Source organism: Gossypium raimondii, chromosome 10 (genome assembly GCF_025698545.1).
Source record: "Gossypium raimondii isolate GPD5lz chromosome 10, ASM2569854v1, whole genome shotgun sequence".
Taxonomy (NCBI): domain Eukaryota; kingdom Viridiplantae; phylum Streptophyta; class Magnoliopsida; order Malvales; family Malvaceae; genus Gossypium; species Gossypium raimondii.
The window spans coordinates 29,406,691-29,427,054 of record NC_068574.1 but is presented as its reverse complement, the minus strand read 5'-3'; the positions used below and the strand labels follow the sequence as shown (position 1 = coordinate 29,427,054).

General features: G+C 31.2%; 1 protein-coding gene across 1 annotated transcript; it reads right to left on the bottom strand.

Moving 5' to 3' along the window:
* Positions 1 to 9,637: 9,637 nt before the first annotated feature.
* LOC105777864 (protein disulfide isomerase pTAC5, chloroplastic) lies at positions 9,638 to 12,603 on the bottom strand. Its single transcript, XM_012601357.2, has 6 exons — positions 11,925 to 12,603; positions 11,583 to 11,678; positions 11,309 to 11,425; positions 10,390 to 10,636; positions 10,151 to 10,188; positions 9,638 to 10,004 (listed from the first exon to the last, which is right to left on the bottom strand). The coding sequence occupies exons 1-6, from the start codon at positions 12,528 to 12,530 to the stop codon at positions 9,909 to 9,911; spliced, it is 1,200 nt and encodes a 399-aa protein (XP_012456811.1). The 5' UTR covers positions 12,531 to 12,603; the 3' UTR covers positions 9,638 to 9,908.
* Between the last annotated feature and the right edge of the window lie 7,761 nt (positions 12,604 to 20,364).

The window sequence follows — 20,364 nt, the reverse complement described above, 5'->3', positions numbered from 1 at the left end:
AAAGCCCTTTATTTTATTATTAAAGTAAATATATTTTACCTAAAATAAAGCTATTTAAAAAAGTATAAACTAATTCACATTTTATGTATTATTTTGATAATTTGATGAGAATAGCTTATTTAAAAATTTACTAAATAGAGTTATTAAGAGTATATAATATAATTATAATTTATTTTTCTATTTGGGTTACATTTATGGGTGATCAGTTTTATTATTACTTCGGTTTTTCAATAAGGCATGTCTGTATTTCTATTAATTTTTAATTAAATCTAATATTAGTTAAGTGATAATTAAGATACTTAGAATTCTAATTAAGTAATAACTCTATTTTAATTTAATAAACTATTCTCATTTAATAACTCTATTTTAATTTAATAAACTATTCTCATTTAATAACTCTATTTTCATTTAAAATATAAAATTCTTGAAATATAAAATTTGTTGCTTCATAATATCTTAAGAGACTATTTTAATTAAAATAGTCTAACATGTTTATGTTATAAGTCTATTAAGAATATATTAAATTTATAAATAGATAAAATAGTTTATATTTCCATTATTTAGTCTAACATGTTTATGTTATAAGTCTATTAATAATATATTAAATTTATAAATAGATAAAATAGTTTATGTTTCCGTTATTTTTTCCTTTTGATTTAATATTAGTTAAGGGAATATATTAAATTCAGAGGATTAAAATTAAAATAGTTTAATTTAATTTTTTAAATTAAAATAGAGTTATTAAATGAGAATAGTTTATTACATTAAAATAGAGTTATTAAATTAAACTATTTTAATTTTATAAATTTAATATATTCCTTAACTAATATTAAATCAAAAGAAAAAATAATGGAAACATAAACTATTTTATCTATAAACATAAACTATTAAACTTAATAAATTAAAATAGAGTTATTAAATAAAAAAGTGAGTTGAAGGGGAATAAAAAGAAAATAATAAATAAGGAGGGCTTAGAAGGCAATTAGCCATATTTTAATTTTAGTGCGCACAGCAGCAGCAATTAACTTTCAAAATTCAAAATGGTAAATTTCATGTCAGGTCCTTGAAACTACCCTTAACTAACATTTTAGTCCTTTGGCACCATTGGTGCCGCGAAACACATTGGCACCATTGGTGTCGCCAATCACATTGGCACCTTTGGTGCCGCCAATGTGATTGGCCTGATCAGGCTGTGTCAGGTTTTTTTTTTCTGTTTTTTATTTTTTTTTGGTATATTTTGGTAAATAAAAAAAATTATAATATTTTGGTAAATAAAAAAAAGTTATAATATTTTGGTTTTTTTTATAATAATTTTGTAAAAAACCCTTTAGTTTTCCTTTCCACCTTCTTTCAAAATATCTTATTTAATTATTTGCAATGCTTCCTCTCAACACCAAAATTGAGAGGAAATTTAGAGGAAATTGAGAGGAAATTTGAGAGAGGATTAGTTTGTGGGTATTAGGGGAAATCGCGGCCACGTCAGCACGCTTTGCTGACGTGGCTGCGATTTCCTGGCACGTCCCCTGACATCGCTCTGACGTGGACGCGATTTACCGGAAAAGGCCATTCCGGTAAATAATAAAATACCGGGACCATTTCGGTAATTTTAAAAAAATAGGATTTTTTTGGTAAATTGCCCGAAGGTCACATACTTTCAAAGGCAAACGAAAGGCGGTGAAGGTCACAGAGGGAGAGGGAGGGACGGGGTGAGGGGAGGGGAGGGGAGGGGAGGGGAGGGGGAGAGAGGGATCGGGTGGAGAGGTTTTTATTTTATTTTATTTTATTTTATATTAATATGAATATTAATATAAAATTTAAATTTGTTATTATATTTTATGAAAAAATATTTATTTTTATATATTTTAAAATTTTATATATTATTATTTCTTGTCAACAATATTTTTTTTATTTTATATATTTAAAAAATTATTATATTTTTGAAAATATTTATGTATTTTTAATTTTTGAACTTTTTAAAATTAGAATCAAATTGAAATCATATATAAATTTTGAGAGTTAATTTTTTAAAATTATTGCTAAATTGATATAATATGTAAAAGTTAAGAACCAAATTTATTATTATCTTGACTTTTTAATTGTCACGTCGGTTTATTGTTTTTGATTTAACGGGAGCGATTAAAATGATCAAATTATATGACATGAGTTTTTAAATTGTAATTTTTTATTTTGAGTGCTTAATATGAAAATTATTTATATATGTGTTGTTTACCCTAATAAAAATATATTAATTATTTTGATAATTAAAATATCAAACCATAACTAAATTCAAAACGAAATAGTGATGAAATTTCTTTTCTTTTAAAAAATTAACTACAATTTGAATGAAAATAACTGAATGTTAATTATTTATTTTATAATGGTAGGTATTCTTTTATATTATTGAAAGGATGAATCCAGAAATTGGTACTTAACTTATCTCAAGTTAGATATTAATTTTTTTGTCACAATTGATACTTAAATTATTATTTTCTCAAATTAGTACCTTTGTTAGTCAAATTGTTATATCTATTTTAAAACAAGTTTAATCCATAAATTGACACTTAAACTATGTCTTCTTCTTTTTCCATTTTGGGACTTCAATATTTTTTTTGTTGCAAGTGGTATCAAATTACTATTTTTGTCAAATTTGTACTAAATTGTTAAATTTATTTTTTTTAAAAAGATAACCAAATAAAAAATGACATGTCATAACATTGCCTACATAAGGGTACGAGGGCCAAGTAAGCAAAGCTAGATATGGAGGGCCTAAATTAATGTAGAGTCGTCATTAACCAATTAGGACTAGGTTGGTTAGCCACCTATTGTCTAAAAGTTTAGAATTAATACTACGAAAAATCCTAAAAGCCTAGACTCGATCTCATCACCAAATTTCGAGTTCAAGAGTACGGTTACGTGTGAGGAAGGTTATAGCACCCCCACAATGCCTCTACGGGGATAGTCCTACGAGGTCTTACGAGCTAGGTTTTTTTTTTTATTTAAGCATATTAATGTTTTAATCTAGGCTAAAATCTTATGGAGATCTTAAATAAAAACTCTAAAGAAAATGTCTTCGGTTTACTTGTAACTCGATTAATGTGTATTCGCCAAACTTATCTAATTTGAAACTTAAATTAGAGTTTTTTACTTTAACGGAACCCTAAAGGATACCTAAATAATTTACCTTCAATTCTTAAAATTAATTTTATCTTAGAATTCTAAAAAAAACCTAGAAATTACCAATGAATTAAGAGAAATATTAAAATTCATCTACAACTTATTCGATATATTATTATTTTTAAATATTTAATTAATAACGTTGAACCTATCAAGATCTTACGAAAGTATCCTATGCCGAGTTTGTGATTTATCTTACTTTAAAATTCTTGATCTAAGGTTTAAATTGTCAAAATCCTAAAATAATATATCTTAAATAACATTTATTAGCATTCTTAAAAGGTTTCTAAAATAAAATACTTAGAAAGACCTACTCATGATTTATAATTCACCTAAAAAATCTTTAGTTTTAATCTTGAATAAAGTCCTAAAGAATATTTACATATTAATTTAATATTCTAATCCTATACGATATTTAAAATTAGTTTAAAACCTAAAAAAATATTACATATTATTTATAAATTTTTAGGGTAAATGGTAGATAAGATCTTAAAGACTAACCTAAATCAATGTAAAAACCTTATGGTTTCATTAAAATGTAAAAACCTTATAGTTTCGTTAAAATATAACACCTACTTAACTAATTTCATGTCAACAATTATAGGATAGAAAAATGACCTAAGGTTCCCTCTTTTAAAACGGATAGTAATAAAATAGGAAAATTAATTAAATTGGCTAAAATGAATGAAAAGTTAAAACTCTTTCAAAATGACAATAATAAAAAAGAAAACTTAAATAAATGAAATAAATAAGACATTGACATGATGATGATAATAATAACAACAATACACCTTATTCATAATACAATAAAAGAATCAAAGTGACATAAATAAATAATATTAAAATGTATGTAAGGGAATGTTTAAAAAAACATAAATATAAATGGACATGAAAATAAATAAAGACAAAATAAGAATAAATAAAAATTATACAAGTGTGAATAAATATAAAACATTAAAATAAAGTGCATAATTGACATTAAATATATAAGGTATAAATGCAAATGAAAGGGAAGATACAAGTGTAAATAATTTATTAAAGATGAAAACAAAATGACATAGCTTGATTTTGGGACTAAAAGATAAAAAATGTGGAAGATAGAGGATTGATGTAGCAATTAATCTGCTTTTAATTTTGAAATTTTGGATTAAATTGAATGTTTGAATAAACAAAAGGGTTACAGGTGTAAATAAGCCAGAGAGTGAGGGCGGTGCTGCAAAAAATTGGGTATTTTTTGTAAATTTAAAAAGTAAGGGGGTGAATAAATTACCCATTTTTGGCACTTATAAATGAAAAAAAAAGCTATTCATTCTTTTATTTTAACCTCATTTAAAAAAAAAAAGAATCTCTTCCTCTTCCTCTTTCTCTTCCTCTTTCTATGTTGGCAATGGCTCCACCACCGGAGAGCCGAGAGCCCAACGGCTCTCCGGCCTCCGGTGGTGGAGCCGTCGAGTACAGTGGCTGAATTTTTTTTTTTTTGCAAAATAAAAGTTTTCTTTAAAAAAATCACAACTTTTCTTAAAAATCAAAACTTTATTTCAAAATAGTTGAAAAAGATCAAAACTTTGTTTTAAAAAATCTACACATTTTCTTTAAAATGACTAAAAATAGATTTTATTTTAAAAATCTAAACTCTCTTTTAAAAAAATACTATTTTTCTTAAAGATCAAAGTTTTTATTTTGAAATAGTTGAAAAAAATTAAAACTTTGTTTTAAAAATTTAAACTTTCCTTTAAAATGACTAAAGAAAACATATTTTTATTTTAAAATCTAAACTTTCTCTTTTTAAAAAAAATAAAAAATAAAAACTTTTCTCAAGATCAAGCATTTTTCTTTTTAAAGAAACTTTTATTTTAGAAAGGGAAAAGAAAAAAAAAAGGATATTTGAGGGCTCCTAGGGCCAGAGGACCGACAGCCCGGTGATGCCCCCTTCATCGGAGCCCAAAACCCGGTCCCTCTTGACATGTCTATGGTAAAAAAAATATAGGCGAAAAGAAAAAAAAAAGAAAATGCTTCTTGTTTTTTTTTTTTACCTTTTTTTTAAGAACAAAAATATGAAAAGCCTCCTTTTTTTTCTCATTTCATTTCATGTATATATATTGTTTTTTAATCTTGTATATTTGTAAAAAAATGATAATAATGGTATTTAATAATAATAATAGTAGTAATGATAATAATAATTTAGGCCATTGGCAGGCCTAAAAAGGAAAGAAGAAGAAAATAATAATAATAATAATAATAATAATAAATGTCTCAAATTGACCAAAATCGGGTAGGATTCGAACAACCCAAGAGAGAACAAAAATTTAAATGGGCTTCCAATTGAGCTCAAACAAAATGGGTGTCTACATGACATGTGGCAAAAATATTATCAAATTTTTTATATTTTTTTATTTCTTCAAAACTAGACCGATGTTCGAACCAATCAAGCTACTAGTTCCTGGTTTGATCAGTTTGTTTTGTTCGATCAAATAAATTATATAAAAATTCATAAAAATCAAATATTTAAACAATAGAGAACTGATTTTCTTTGTACTAATTTTTTAGCTTGGTTCAACCAGTCTATATTGGTTAGCTGGTCAATTAGTTCAACCTTTACCTCCGAACTAGTACCCCAATCAATTATTGGTCAAGCCTGTTTGATTGACTAGTTTAGTTTTGTAAACACCGATTTTGATAGTCAAAATAACTTTTTCAATCCTGTAAGGTAGGTAGTTGGCATCTTGACTTCAAGAAGGCAAATTTTGAGCATTGTTGGTATTGTCAGACATTATAAATGAAGAAAACAAAATAAAGAGAGAAATAATGTAAAAGAAAAAAAAATAAAAGAATTAAATATATATATATATATTAAGGTTACATGTTGTGGCGTTTAATATTGGTTGGATTTGTTTTTAATGAATATAACATTTTGGTGTAAAATGAGTAACAAAAGAATAGTTTAGGAACAATTTATGACAAGAAAAAGTTTAGGTACTAAGTCATGAGGTAAGCCCTTTTTAAAATCAATTTAACGGTTTGACTAACAATTGGACTAATAGAGGTACCAATTCGAGAAAATAAAAATAGTTTAGATATAACTTATGACAAAAAAAAAGTTTAAGTATCAAAATAAATATATTTTATATAGCTTAGATACCAATTTGGATAATAAGCCTTATTGAGTACCAATAAAAATGTAATTTAAATAAATAATTTAAATAACAGCAAGAGTGTTTTCGAAAAAGCAAAAGTTATAGCGAGTATAATTTAACATGGATATTGATACGAGTTGCAAGGCCCAAAATCAGGCTCATGAACATGATGGACTCAAATTTCCTCAAGGCCCAATAACGAGGTCAAAGACCAAGCAAATTCAAGCAAGATTGAATGGGATCATCCAAGACTACATTACCAAGGCCCTAGATGTGCACACGATTGGAAGAAAATCAAGATTCACTTTCTTGTTTTCAAGAAAATCAAGAAACCGAATCTTAGTCCAATTTTGTTGTTTCAGACAATTTCAAGAATCAAGAAAATCAAGATTTCAAATCTTGGAAATCTTGGTCCAAGAAACCGAATATTGTAGCCAAGACCCATTAGATTTCATGTACGAGCTTGCACAAGCCAATTTCGAGAGCAAACGGATCACAAGACTAAATTCTTGAAAAAATGACCCATTAAGATGTTTACAAGCCCATCCTGAAGTTTGGAAAGTAATTTAATTGAATATCAAGCCAAATTATCAAAGTGGCCTAAATTGTAAAATATTTAAACTATAGGTCCAATTTTATTTTAATAGGTGGATCATCATATAAGAATTCAGCCCAAGGAGTCCATTTAATTCATTTAGTTGAATTCTCACTAAAAGTCGACAATTAGATTTTTTTTTATTTGATGAGTTGTCATGTTAGTTATTCTATTAGGGTTAGGAAAACTTATTTTGGGGGCCTATAAGTAGCATGGACGCCTACCCTTATAGATGGACAATTGATTTTTGTTTTTTAAGTTAATAATAATTCTCTTTGAGTATTTCTTCAAGAATTGCTCTTAAGTTTCTTTTAGAAGTTGTTTTAACAATCTTTTAGTTTGTGGGTATCATTTTCAAGCTTTTTATTGCCAAGATCTCTTTCTTGGAAGGGGAATTAGAGTGATTGAAAGGAGTTGTGGATTCTTAATGTTTCTAAGGCTTCTTAGGACGTCATCTTCTCTTTTCTAGCCTTAATTTATTGTTTCTTGTTTATTTAATTTAATTCTTGCTATTTTGGCTTACTAATTTTATTGATTTTCGTTCTAGGTTAAAATTGCTTCAAGAGAGACGTTCTCCTATATTGTTTCATCAAGAAACACATCAAAATTAAGAGTTTTAATCTTTTTTTGTTGTTTCAAACATTCTTGCACAAAACAATTTGCTTTTGTCCATAAAATCACTTCTTACAAATCTGTTTTGTGTTTTGTTTCTTCAGATCTAGTTGGTGCATTTTCTTGAGGTCCAATGACGGTTTCTTTCCATCCAAGAAACCCTAATTCGTTCTTTATTGGACTCTTTACCAACCGATTTATTTTTCTTTTGTTTTAATTTCGTGTATCTCTCATTTGTGACAACTAATCTGTTTTCGTTGTTTTTCGTTTCAATTTACGTTCATCTAGAGATCTAGGTTAAATCCACAACTTAGACAAACTACGATCCTATTCCGCACGTGTGTCGTATCATTCTTTATAAGATACAGAGCATAGTTTTAGTTTTAATTTTGATATTCATTATTTAATAGTAAGAATAAAACATTATTCCTATGTCTATTTAGTAAACAATTTTTCGTTCGCTAAAAAGTTTTTTAAAACCCATACTTTATAGATTAGTTAAAATAGTGGTGAAAGCATCCCATTTGTTTTGAAGCTGTTTGGATTTCATTTATGAAAGGATTTCATTTAGATTAGTTAAAAGTTGTTTGTCCCTTGAATTTATGTACAAGTATCTAGTTGGTATTTAAGCTCAAAAAAAAAAGAAAAAAGTATCTAGTTGGTATTTAAAATTTTTTTTTTGGATTTAGTTAGTACTTGAACTTAGATTCTTTCACCAGGTTTGTATTTCTGCATACCACTGTTAGTTTATGCTGACTAACATAGTCTTGATAGCCAACCTAGTAGTGACACATGACAACCTCCTAGTGTGTTATATGACAAACATAATTAAAATTTTTTAAATATTTAAAAATATATAAAAAATATAATTTTTTTTTTACATCAAGAATGAACCTGAAGAAATGATTATTTAAATATATATAAATCTGGACAATTGAATTGTTCATTTTCATTCTTGACGTATTTTTTTTGTAAGTTTATATATTTTTTATTTTTTAAAACATCAATTTTAAGTTATTATTATTTTAAATATATAAATTACAAATTTATAAAAATATATACAATTATAAATAAATAAAAAGCCTATAATATTTTGAATAACATATAAATAATTATAATTTATCTTATATAAATTATTAAAAAATAAATTTAAATATTAAAATTTATAAAAAATAAATATATAAAATAAATAAATATTATAAGTTTATAAGTTTATAAAAAATATAAATATATAAAAGAACTAAAGAACACTTCTATAATGAATCGGACATCTATCTAGATTCATTCTTGATGTAAATTTTTTAATAATATTATTAATTTATATATTATTAATTTCACAATAATAATATAAATAACTTGATATTTTATAAAAGAAAAATATATAAACTTACTAATAAAATTAATTTGAAATGTATCTAGATAATTATTTGTTTAGGTTTATTCTTAGTGTGAAAAAGATTATATTTTTAATTTATATATATTTTATTTTTAATTTAGATCCACCATGTGGTATATTAAAAGGCTGAGAATATTAGTTACAAAAATAAGATATAGATACTTAATTCAGTCAAAATTAATTTAAATACCTAACTTAAACAAAAACAAAAGAAATAGTTTGAAAATCAACTGTTGAATTAAACCTAACCTAAATAAGAAAACCGCAATAATTAGATGGTTAACTTTTATTTTAGCCACGGATGAAATTATATTCACTCCTAATTAAACCAATTACTGTTACCGTTACCGATCTAGTTTTCTTTTAATAGTGAACACTTTATTTTTCATAAGGATTATAAGTCATAATTGAGACAATCAAGCAATGGCTCACTTAATATAACATTATTGCTATATTTGGCAAAAGTGTTATTTTTTCATCATGTTTTAATATATGAGTTAACAATAAATTAATTTCAATTGATAATTTTTAATCACTTATCTTTTTAATTTTAAGTTTAAATATATATTAACTATTATTTATTTATTGTCTAATAAATTAATTTTTTTCTCATGATTACATGAGTAACAAGGAGTCGTATACTCAATAAATTGGGCTCGAGAGATGCATGTTGCACGTTGAAGTTCGGCCAGCAATAGGTAATTTGCAAGTGCACCAGATTGCAAGTAGCCGCAAAAGAAATTTCTTTCAATAATAAGAAACAAAATACATTACACATCTAAAGCCCTATTTAGGAGCATAGAACAATGCATCTGCCTCCAAATTCAGTGCCCATGCTCCGAAACAGGGACTAGTAATCTTATGAGGTTTGCCAAAAACAAAGAAAGAATCTCATGCGTAATGGATTCTCTGAAACATCATGAATTATGGGGTTTTTTTTTTTTGTATAATTGGAGTTCCTTCTTCTAATGTTCTTGTATTTAATGAACATTACAACCTAAACCACTGCTCCTCCTTGGCATACTTCACAAGTTGTATACCCAAGGCCGTCACAGTATGGGCAATTTGCTCCCTCGTCCACCCATTCTAAGAACTGCATCACAAAAACTGGTCAAATCATCAATGTGGCTAAGTAGATGTAAGTATTTTTGTCTTATTGGATTTGGGGTATAGGGGCTTTGAACCATACTAGACCTCTTTAAACAAATCCTGTACAGAACAAGCAAAATCCATTTTTACCTGTGGTTCAACATTAGGTTCACCTGTTCCATCACACTCTGCAGTAGAGAAATGTCAATGAGAGTAATAGTTAATTTAAGGTAACAAGTACTTGAATAACTTTGAAACTGGTCATGTTTGAGCAATATTGCAATTGCAGTATATTCATTCTAAATATCAAAGAACAGTGTCTTATTCTATCCGCAGACCAGGTCCTTCAAAGATTGAGGTTCAATTCAACCGTAGGAAATAATTATTACCTGCGCACATTAACCGGCCTTCTCCCCGACAAGCATGGCAGCTTGTTTTGGCATCTATGTTTTCACTCCCCGTAGCTTGTTTATCCTTACCAGTAAGCCTAGAAGGTTCTTCCCACCGGTTTTCTCCAAGCAGAAAAACTCGGTGTTGAGATACCTCTGCTTCTGTGAAACCTTCCTCTTTCACAACTTTCTGTTGTATCTCTGAGATTTCTGTCAAAGACGTTATTGCAGTTCCATTGGTCCCCTCCTACAAATAAGACTAAGTGCATGAAACCAACCATTTAGTTGGCTGAAATCAAAATATAGCAGCATAGGGTTGTAAACGAACCGAACTTGAACGAACAAATCTATGTTCATGTTCGTTTGTCTATTTTTAAGCTTATTTGTGTTCAGTCCATGTTTGTTAAGAATTTCAAAATTTTTATTCGTGTTCGTTTATTTAAAATTATATGTATTCATGTTCGTTCGTTTAAGTTAAACGAACATGTTCACAAACATTGTTAATGAACATATAATTGAACATGTTTACGGACAATATTCTTGAATAACTAATAAACAAACAATAAATAAACATATACATATACATATATATAATATCTAAAGATATATACTAACTTTTAGATATAAAATAGTCAATATAAATATTAATAATTATATTATAAATAAAATATAAGCACACAATCCATAATAAATTTATTATATATTAGTGGAACAACGTTTTATTATATATTAGTGGAACAATAAACAAGTTTAACGAACTCTAAAACCAATATAAACGAGTTTGCTCATAAGCACAAATAAACTAAACAAACTTTATTTAATAAAGAGATTCAAAATCTTGATCATGTATAAACTAACAAAAACTGAATTGTTCATGGAAGACCATGGAACTTAAGCCTTTTGCATGATATCAACATACCTTCTCCCAAATAGTTGCAATATTGCTTGAGCTAGAACTCTTGACTTCCTGTTCTTCGAACAACCTTTGAAGAAGTTCTGCCGTCATTATTCCATCTTCACGGGCACCTATTGTTGCCTGTCAGGAGGGATCATAAATCATTTGCTAATGAACATCATAGGAGAATCTCATGAGCGATTCATAACAGATCATTTTGTCCCCAGAGTTGGTATCTCTGATAATAGTGGAAAACTCATGTCCATTGACAAAACACAATAGTGAAATTATGGCTTACTTGCCAAGTTTTCACAGCACGTTCAGTCCCGCTGGAGAAGCTGGAAAATTCAATGTCCTCCTCACCAGAGTAGAAACCCAGTTTTCCTAACGCTTCCTGTCATGATAAAAAGCCCTTAGGGAACAAATCAAGATCCATCATCCACTCAAATTTCAATTAAGAATGCCAAAGAAGCGGGCGAGGTTGCCTCACTTCTACTCACTCTTATATGGATGTAAAAATGGGTCTTGATTTGCATCCAGAATTCCCCACATTTTTTATTGAATAAATTTTTCCCTTTTAAAAATAAAGAAAATCATATACTCAAATAAAAGAAAAAACATTGGCTATGATTTAGCTGACCTGCATTTCTCGAACTTGCTCTCCTTCGCTGCCTACTCTCAACGTTTTCCTCTCTATCTTCTTTTCAACCTCTTTTGCCTTCTTTTCCAGAACCCTAACTCCTTCCTCTACAACCACCTCTTTCTCTTTTACTTCTTCGAAAACCATATCCCTCGCGCTTTCTCCGCTTTCCGCAATCCGATTCTTGTCTTTCAACACCTGAAGTAAAGCTCCGATACGGGATATTGTCTCCGTAACCGAAGCTCCATGAAAGGAATTCCGGTTTTCTAAGGCCTGGATTTGAAGCTTGAGTTGGGAGATTTCCCAAAGTAGCGATTCTTTCTCTTTAAGCCAGCGCTGCTCTTCTCTTAGCCAGCGTTGCTCTTCACGGAGCCATCGCTGTTCCTCGCGAAGCCACCGGGTTTCTTCGCGGTCGAAATTTGAGGAATTATGTGAAGAAGATGAAGAAGAAGAAGAAGAAGAAGAAGGAGAAGAAGGAGAAGAGGAGGAGAAGCAGACGAAGAGATTGGAAGGGGAAGGAGAGAGGGGGGAGGGTTTGGAAGAAAAGGAATGAGAATGGGAGTGGAGAAAAGGAGGGTTGAAAGAGAGAGGAACTAAGGAAGTCATGTGAATTGCAAATTTGAAATACAGTCTAATTACTTCCTGGGGAAAGAAAAAAAACTGAAGTAGAAGAAAAGAAGAAAGCTGATACATATATTTGTAGTTTGGTTACATTACAGGTTTTAAACCACACATTCCAAATTCACCGATAGACAGGTGGCCACTGGCGTGGCGGGAACATTCTTTTTTACTTTTATGGTTTTCGCACTTTGGCCTTTTTAGGAAAATAACCTTAAAAAATTAATTAATTAACAAAATAGGCTTTTTTTACCTTAATAATATAAAATGACATGCATACCCAATTATATACAAAAATGAGTTATTTGTGGGGTGGAGAGTGGTGTATATCGGGTTTTATACGGTTTTTATACGGTTTCAAGGTGAAAGGGGTGGTGCTAGGCTGGTAGGCGGCACTAATAAAGCCATACTGAAAGGCAACACTGCTGCCAGACATTAGTCCCCTCCGTTTCTTGCAGTCTGTCAGCATTGAGTCCTATCCTCTTCAAGCCACGGGAACAAAGAGAAAAAAGAGGGAGAGAGATTTGGGGGACCTTATAACCATGGTCCCCTTTGTAGAGAAGAAGAGTAGAAACGGTAAAAAAAAAATAGCAGTAGTGGAGAAGAAGAGAGGGAGAAGAAAGAAAGAAAGAAAGAAAGAAGAAGAAAAAAGAGAAAGGAGAAGAGAAGGATAATGTATTTTTTTTATTTAAATAGAAGGGATTATAATGAGGAATTGTTATAAATTATTTTGTTAGTATTGTGCACTTTGTTTATTGTGATTTTTATGTTGTTTTAATTTATTTTAAAGATTTTGTTAGTAACTATTATAAATTATTTATTTAGTTTAATATTTATTACGATTTGTTAGGTTATAAATGTATTTTTAATTTATTTTAAAGTTATTTTGTTAGTAATTTTGTGATTAGGTTAATTATTTGTTTAGTTTAATGTTTATTGTGATTTGTTATGAATGTAATTATTTTTTGTTTTTAATTTATTTGACAATTTTTTGACTTATTGAGATGTTGATTAATTTTATTTTATATATTTTTATAGGTTGTTTCAAAGAAACTAAATAGGTATATTTCAGTTTTATTTTTGGATTCTTATATTTTTATGTTTAGATCATTTCGGTTTAATTTAATTAGATTATCATTATAAACTAACATAATTTTTATGTAGGTAAAAATATGAGAATTTATGAGATTTTTTATTATAATTATATTATTATTGTACTATATTTATCATATTATTTACCGTATAATATTAATATGTTTTGATAATGATTGAAAATGGACCATTTAGAAATTAACTATCAAAATTTGTTATTCTCAACAAATTGTTAGGTGTCTCCTTTTGTATTTTAATATTGTTTCTCCTATTATTGAGAAAATAAGGCTTAAATCCAAATTATTTAACTATCGTCTTGTGTTTTTTGTAACAAACTAATTGAATTCATTTTTTTTAAATTGCAAATTACTAAATGAGTTCTTTGATTGATAATGATGATCACATATCAAAAACTGTTAATGAGATGATAATAAAATTTTTATTTATTATTCACGTAATTTACGGAATTAAATTAGGTTATATTAACTATTTCGGTAATTTAATAGTGTCAGGGACTATACCGCACATTGAGGGGTCATGTGAATGGTGTAGGCTATTTGTTGGATGAGTGCTTCATGCCATACTTGGAGTTAGTCGGATTCGGATCAGCGACATTGATCTGGACGTTTGATTTGTGGTATGACTTAATATCCGCTTTGGTCGAGCGGTGGTGCTTGGAGACCCGCACATTTCATTTGTTGTGTGGGGGAGTGCACCATCACTTTGTAGGATGTTGCACTGCAACTCGGGCTCCCCATTGACAGGAGTGCGATCATGGGCGTAATGTAACACCCCAAACCCGGCCTAGACGTTATGGCCGAATCTGGCAATGTCACATGGAAAGGGATTTGAAGACTAGATTGTCGAGTTTAAAAACTGTTACAGTAAGTTAGCTTTTATTTAATTCGAAAAAAATCTAGTTGATTTGCTTTAAAACTTGTCTCTTAGCGGAAGCTTTTGTAACCAATTAATTTAGGGAAAATCGTTTCAATTTACGAAAAACCTTAGTTTTTTTAGAAAAAAACCGTATTTTGTGGAGTTGCAATCTTAAAAAAAATCCATAAAAAATAGTATAAAGTCCCAAATTTAAAGCCAACCAGTCCATAGTCCAGAAGATACATCAAAAACCCAAAATAAGTAATAAATTCTAGGCATTAACGGAAAACAATCTAAAATTTACGTGTGGCCATCGTCGAGTCCTCTGCTGCACCGACTCGTCAAGTCTGGGGATTACCTGTACAGATTAAACAGAGAAAGGGTGAGTTTTTGCAAACTCAGTGTGTAATCCCCACAAAAAACATGTATATAGATAATCAACAGAATTCAGTTAGATACAGTCTCAGAAATACATTAGGGCCTTGGCCCATATCAGACACAGAATGCAGATACAGTAAGTTAGAATCCTACCCACCAGCCTCTACACAGTATCTCCGTCTAACCCTACACACCATGTGAGATTAAATCAACCCACCCATCCTTACACACCATGCTATACCAAAATGCGGCACATAATTAGAAGGTTGCAGCTGAGTTGCCAGATAACAGGCTTAATAGCCTTTCAGACACTTCCTCCAAATATCATCAACCCACCCCGATGCAATGCAACATACAAAATATGTCATGCCATTATGCAATTAATAGTACATACATTCAGATATCATAATTCATGCTCGGTATAGAAATCAGACAGACATATCACACATATAGGGGTCTAAGTAAAGCTTACCGACCCTACAGTAGGTTCACAATCGACTTAGGCGACCCGTACAACCTTACAGAACTTTTCAGAAAAACGGGCTCAGACGCCCATGTGGCCCACTCGGCCCAAATTGGCCTTGGCCACGTGATCCATTTTTAATGTATCCCGTGCTAGTTAATCATTCATATATGTTTTCACTATTTACTTATATGTTCCTTCAAAGCTGTCTATTTGAGTTACTGTTACTAAATTATTTATATCTTGAGCTACAGAATTCCGAATTAAGATCCGCTTGATGTCTTTGAAACTAGACTCAAATATATTTCTACCATAAAATTTTCATAATTTTTGGTTCAGCAAATAAGTACAGTAAAATCTTCAAACTTACCCCTGTTCTGCTGTCTGACAGCTTCGTTCATTATTCGCTAAAAATTAATTATCTCTTAGTACAAAGTTTGGATGATGTTTGCATTTGTTTCTATTGAAAATAGACTCATTAATAATTTAAACATGTAAACTTTAACCCCTAATTATTTTTCTCCAATTTTTGATGATTTTCCAAAGTTAGAACAGGGGAACCCGAATTCATTCTGACCTTGTCTCACAAAGTTTATTATACCTCACGATTTACAATTCCATTACTTACACCATTTCTTCTATGAGAAACTAGACTCAATAAGATTTAATTCCATATTTTGTTCATCCTCGAATTCAATTTCCACAATTTATGGATATTTTTCAAATTTATCCTACTGCTGCTGTCCAAACAGCAAGCAATTTCGGCTTTTCGTCGAATCCTTTTTTTTTTCTCTTTTCGGGTACACACTTGGTTTTGTTTGATGTTAAAAGAGTCCCCGAGCGCTCCAAAGCCTATAATAAAGATACTTAACATCAATTTAACATATTTACAAGTGAATTGACAACCAAGAACGAATAGAAACCCAACTTACCACCAACGATAACCCTCCGTTTAACTATTGTTAAGACGAGAACACTGAATTCACCAGTCTGAGCCTCCCCTTACGCCTAAATCGCAGAAAAAAACATTACCACTTCAGTCGTTAAGAGATTCATAACAGAAATGAAGAGAAACACTTACTGAAACTAAACGAGCACTAACCGCGTGCGAAAACGAAGGAAAATAAATGAATTAGAGAAAAATCATGAAAAAGAAAAAGAAGAGAAAGATGGAAAAACTCAGAGAATTTAGGCAAGAGGAGAGGGAGAAGAATAGACGACAAATTTTTTTTGGAAAAGAGAGTCAAAATTTGGTCACGGGGAAAAAAATAAAATAAAATCCTGATAACCCCAAAAATCCCTTAATCTTCTCCCCTAATTCCCACTACACATCTACTACTTAGAATCCCACTATTACACAACTCTATCCCGAAATCTGAGCAAAAAAAATAATACCCTTGCTTGAATAGGGATTTGAACACAAGACCTCCACTATAATAACACACCATTTAACCACCAAACTAGCAAACCCATTCTAATTTAATTTACCCAACAATCAAATAAAAGCCTACTAAACAAGAGTAAGGCCTAATTCATTCAAAATACCAAAATTTCCCTAAGCGAAGGCTTGAACTTGGGACCTCCCAAACACTCCCAGAACACATAACCACTAAAGATGATAAATATTTGTGTCATATTTTCACAATAACGAAATTAGAAATTTTGGGGCGTTACACGTAAGTTCGATCTCTGAGCCGGCTGCCATTTGCTATAACTTACTTGGACGTTCGCCTAGTGAGTGGAAATTTACAGGTTAGAGGTTTTTATGGCTGAAGGCCAATTTTGAGCATTTACAGAGTATTGCCACTGAACGGGAGATGATATAAGCCGTTCGAGCATACATTATGCACATCATAGGGGGTGTACGCATGCTGGGTGCAAACAACAACAAGGTCCACTTGATGTACTTGCCCCTATCATCTAATTTGCATGACATCTGCTCGTATAGTTGGGGGCCTGTAGTGCTAGCTATGTTGTATCGTGAACTTTTTTGGACGAAAAATCCTTTTGCAGTGGACATAGGCAGATGCCTCATATTGCTGCAGTCTTGGGCGCTTTACCGGGTGCTATTCTTGGCATCCGTTACTCACCAAGAATAAGTATTTCCACTCGTGAATAGGTGATAAAATTTTATCCATTATAGCAATTATTTGACATTTTTGTATAATGATATTATTCTAACAAGTTTTTTCGTAGATGAAGTACTAATCCGGGTATCGGGAGGTCATACACAGTTCCAATATACTGTCTGATGATTGAGAATCATGCTGGAGAGGGGGTAAGTTATTCCAATATTCGTGATATTTTATTACCTTATCTTAATCGACCCACGTTAATATAACCATGTTATTAATTGTACAATTCATATGGATGCCCTATTCTCACACAGAAATTGCGGCTGTTATTCCCTTGTCAGCCCATATCCACTCAGATCTATGGTGCATTAACGCACCCATTATAAATTTCCAGACAGTGGAATGGTATCACGGGGGTCAAGTACTCTGGCAATTTGGTTGCATACAGTATATCTCGGCTTCGCCAGTATAGTTGGGGGACATCCACGGGATTAACAAGAGAAGGAAACATGGAAATAATTGGGCGGTAGTACATCAAAAATATATTGCAGTGTGGAACAACAGCATGGGGTGGATACCTCAGATGGACCATTATTTCGATCTGCAGCCCTCGTTACAGTACATATAGTAGTACTCTGAGATGGGGAAATAATATTTATTTGGTGGGCAGTCGGTGATAGTCCCCCTGCACATGACACGACTTGGGCAACCGTAATACATCCGAGCCAGACACAATGCCACATTTTTAGAATAGTTCTTATCATCTAAACTTGGGTTTGAGGACTATTTGCCGGGTTCATCAGGGCAGAGGTATCATTTAGAGTTTGATATCTTAAGCCCACTACCACAACAGTACTCCACACCTCTTGGCCCATTACCACCGTAATACTTCACTCCTCTCGGCCCAAGTTCATCGATGACTTTTGGGGCATATGATTTTTCTTCTATGTATAGCACACCCTCAGGTTCGGGTGAAGAAAACTTTGATCGTCGCAATCACCCGCAATGTGAACGCTGACCACCACAAAAATATACCCCTAGGAAAACACCATCAATTTTAGGGGTTTTTACAATTTAAATAGTCAAGTTTTGTATTTATTTAATTGTAGTAAAATATAAATGCAAAAAATATAAACTTTGTAATTTTAAATGACATGTGCTGGAACAAACTTGGAATAAACTTTGTAATTATTTAATTGAGATTCACTGGAACAAATTTTTTAATTTAAATTAGATTCATTGCAACAAACTTGGAACAAACTTTGTTATAAATTAGATATAGTAGAGTACATTAGCTCAATTTCTACTCGATTGCGACGATTGTTCAGTATGGTAGGTTCGTTGTAGGTATTTACTCCAATTATGCCCAGCTAATCCACATACGCCACAAAGCTTCCCATTGGTTTTCTCCCTTTGCCAAGTTGGTGGTCATATGACCATAGCGAAACCCCTCATCGAAACTTTAAGCCCATCGCCACGGCTACATGGTACCCAACCACTGTCGAAAATGTGTGTTTGTTTCACCTTCCATGTCACTCTCAAGTCGAGTCATCCTTTGTCGGAAAAGGTGTGGCTCTAGCTCGTATGTTGTAGATGTATTAAGAAAAGATAAGTTACAGTCTTGAGTTAAAACATTAAAACATATATTGAAAAGATAGGGTCATCCTTTACCCATTTTCATAACTTGGCTCTGCTAGTTTGCATTCTTATACTCTTGGTGGAAGTTAACAGCGATGTGTCAGATGTAGTAAACGGATCTCTATGGTACACCGGAACGCCTAATGGTGGCAATTACTCCTTTCCTTCTATAGAACATGATGCAAATAGTATCGTCACTAACAACACACCTTTAACACCCTATACTCGACCTGGTTGCCAAGCTTGAATACGGGATGCCACATGTAACACCCCTAACCTATATCCATCACCAGAATAAGGTCACGAAGCATTACAGTAAAAATGTAACTTTAAAACATATATCAACATGCATATCGTCCCTTAATCGAGCCCTCGAGGCCTTTGAAATGCTTTAGAAATGATTCGTGACTTAATCGAAAACATTTGGAACATTGAAGAAAAAGTTAGAAAAATTGAACTGCACGGGTCACACGGTAGTGTGGCCAGGTCATGTGACTCACACGGCTGAGACACACACCCGTGTCTCAGCCCATGTAACAATCGAATTAGGGACACACAATCGTGTCCCAGCCCGTGTCCGTGCCCGTGTAACTCTCTAAGTTGGGTCACATGGCCAAGCTACACGCCGGTGTTCCAAGCCGTGTACTAGGCAGTGTAATTGCTTGACTTGTAACCTTTAAAACCTATAGGAGACACACGGCTATGTGTCACACACGGCTAAGACACACGCCCGTGTGGACATGAAATTGGACAAAATCAAGCCATTTCCATCACCCATTTCAAGCCTGTACCTACAAGCCATTTGCACCCTTGTTCAAAGCATCAAAACATACCAAAACATGCCTGAAATGACCAATTCACTATACCATTATTCCATCCAACCAATATGCAATTTCAAGCATGTACCTACAAGCCATTTGCACCCTTTTTCAAAGAATCAAAACATATCTAAACATGCATGAAATGACCAATTCACTATACCATTATTCCATCCAATCAATATGCCATTTCAAGCATGTACCTACAAGCCATTTGCACCCTTGTTCAAAGCATCAAACCATACCAAAACATGCTTGAAATGACCAATTCACTATACCATTATTCCATACAACCAATATGCCAATAAGGTATTTCAATCACAATTCATCAAACATATCTAAACATATGCAAAATTGACCATATCTCATTCATATTCAACTAGCTCATTTCTAACTCATAACATAACCTAACTTGACCACATTGCAAACATACCATCACTTACCAACTTGGTCATTAAAACATGTATCAACTTAACCATATA

Coding starts and splice junctions, on each gene's coding strand:
- LOC105777864 (XM_012601357.2), bottom strand. CDS start 12,530: ATGACTTCCTTAGTTCCTCTCTCTTTCAACCCTCCTTTTCTCCACTCC. Junction 11,679..11,924: donor AGCAAGTTCGAGAAATGCAG/GTCAGCTAAATC, acceptor TTATCATGACAG/GAAGCGTTAGGAAAACTGGG. Junction 10,189..10,389: donor AGGCCGGTTAATGTGCGCAG/GTAATAATTATT, acceptor TCTCTACTGCAG/AGTGTGATGGAACAGGTGAA.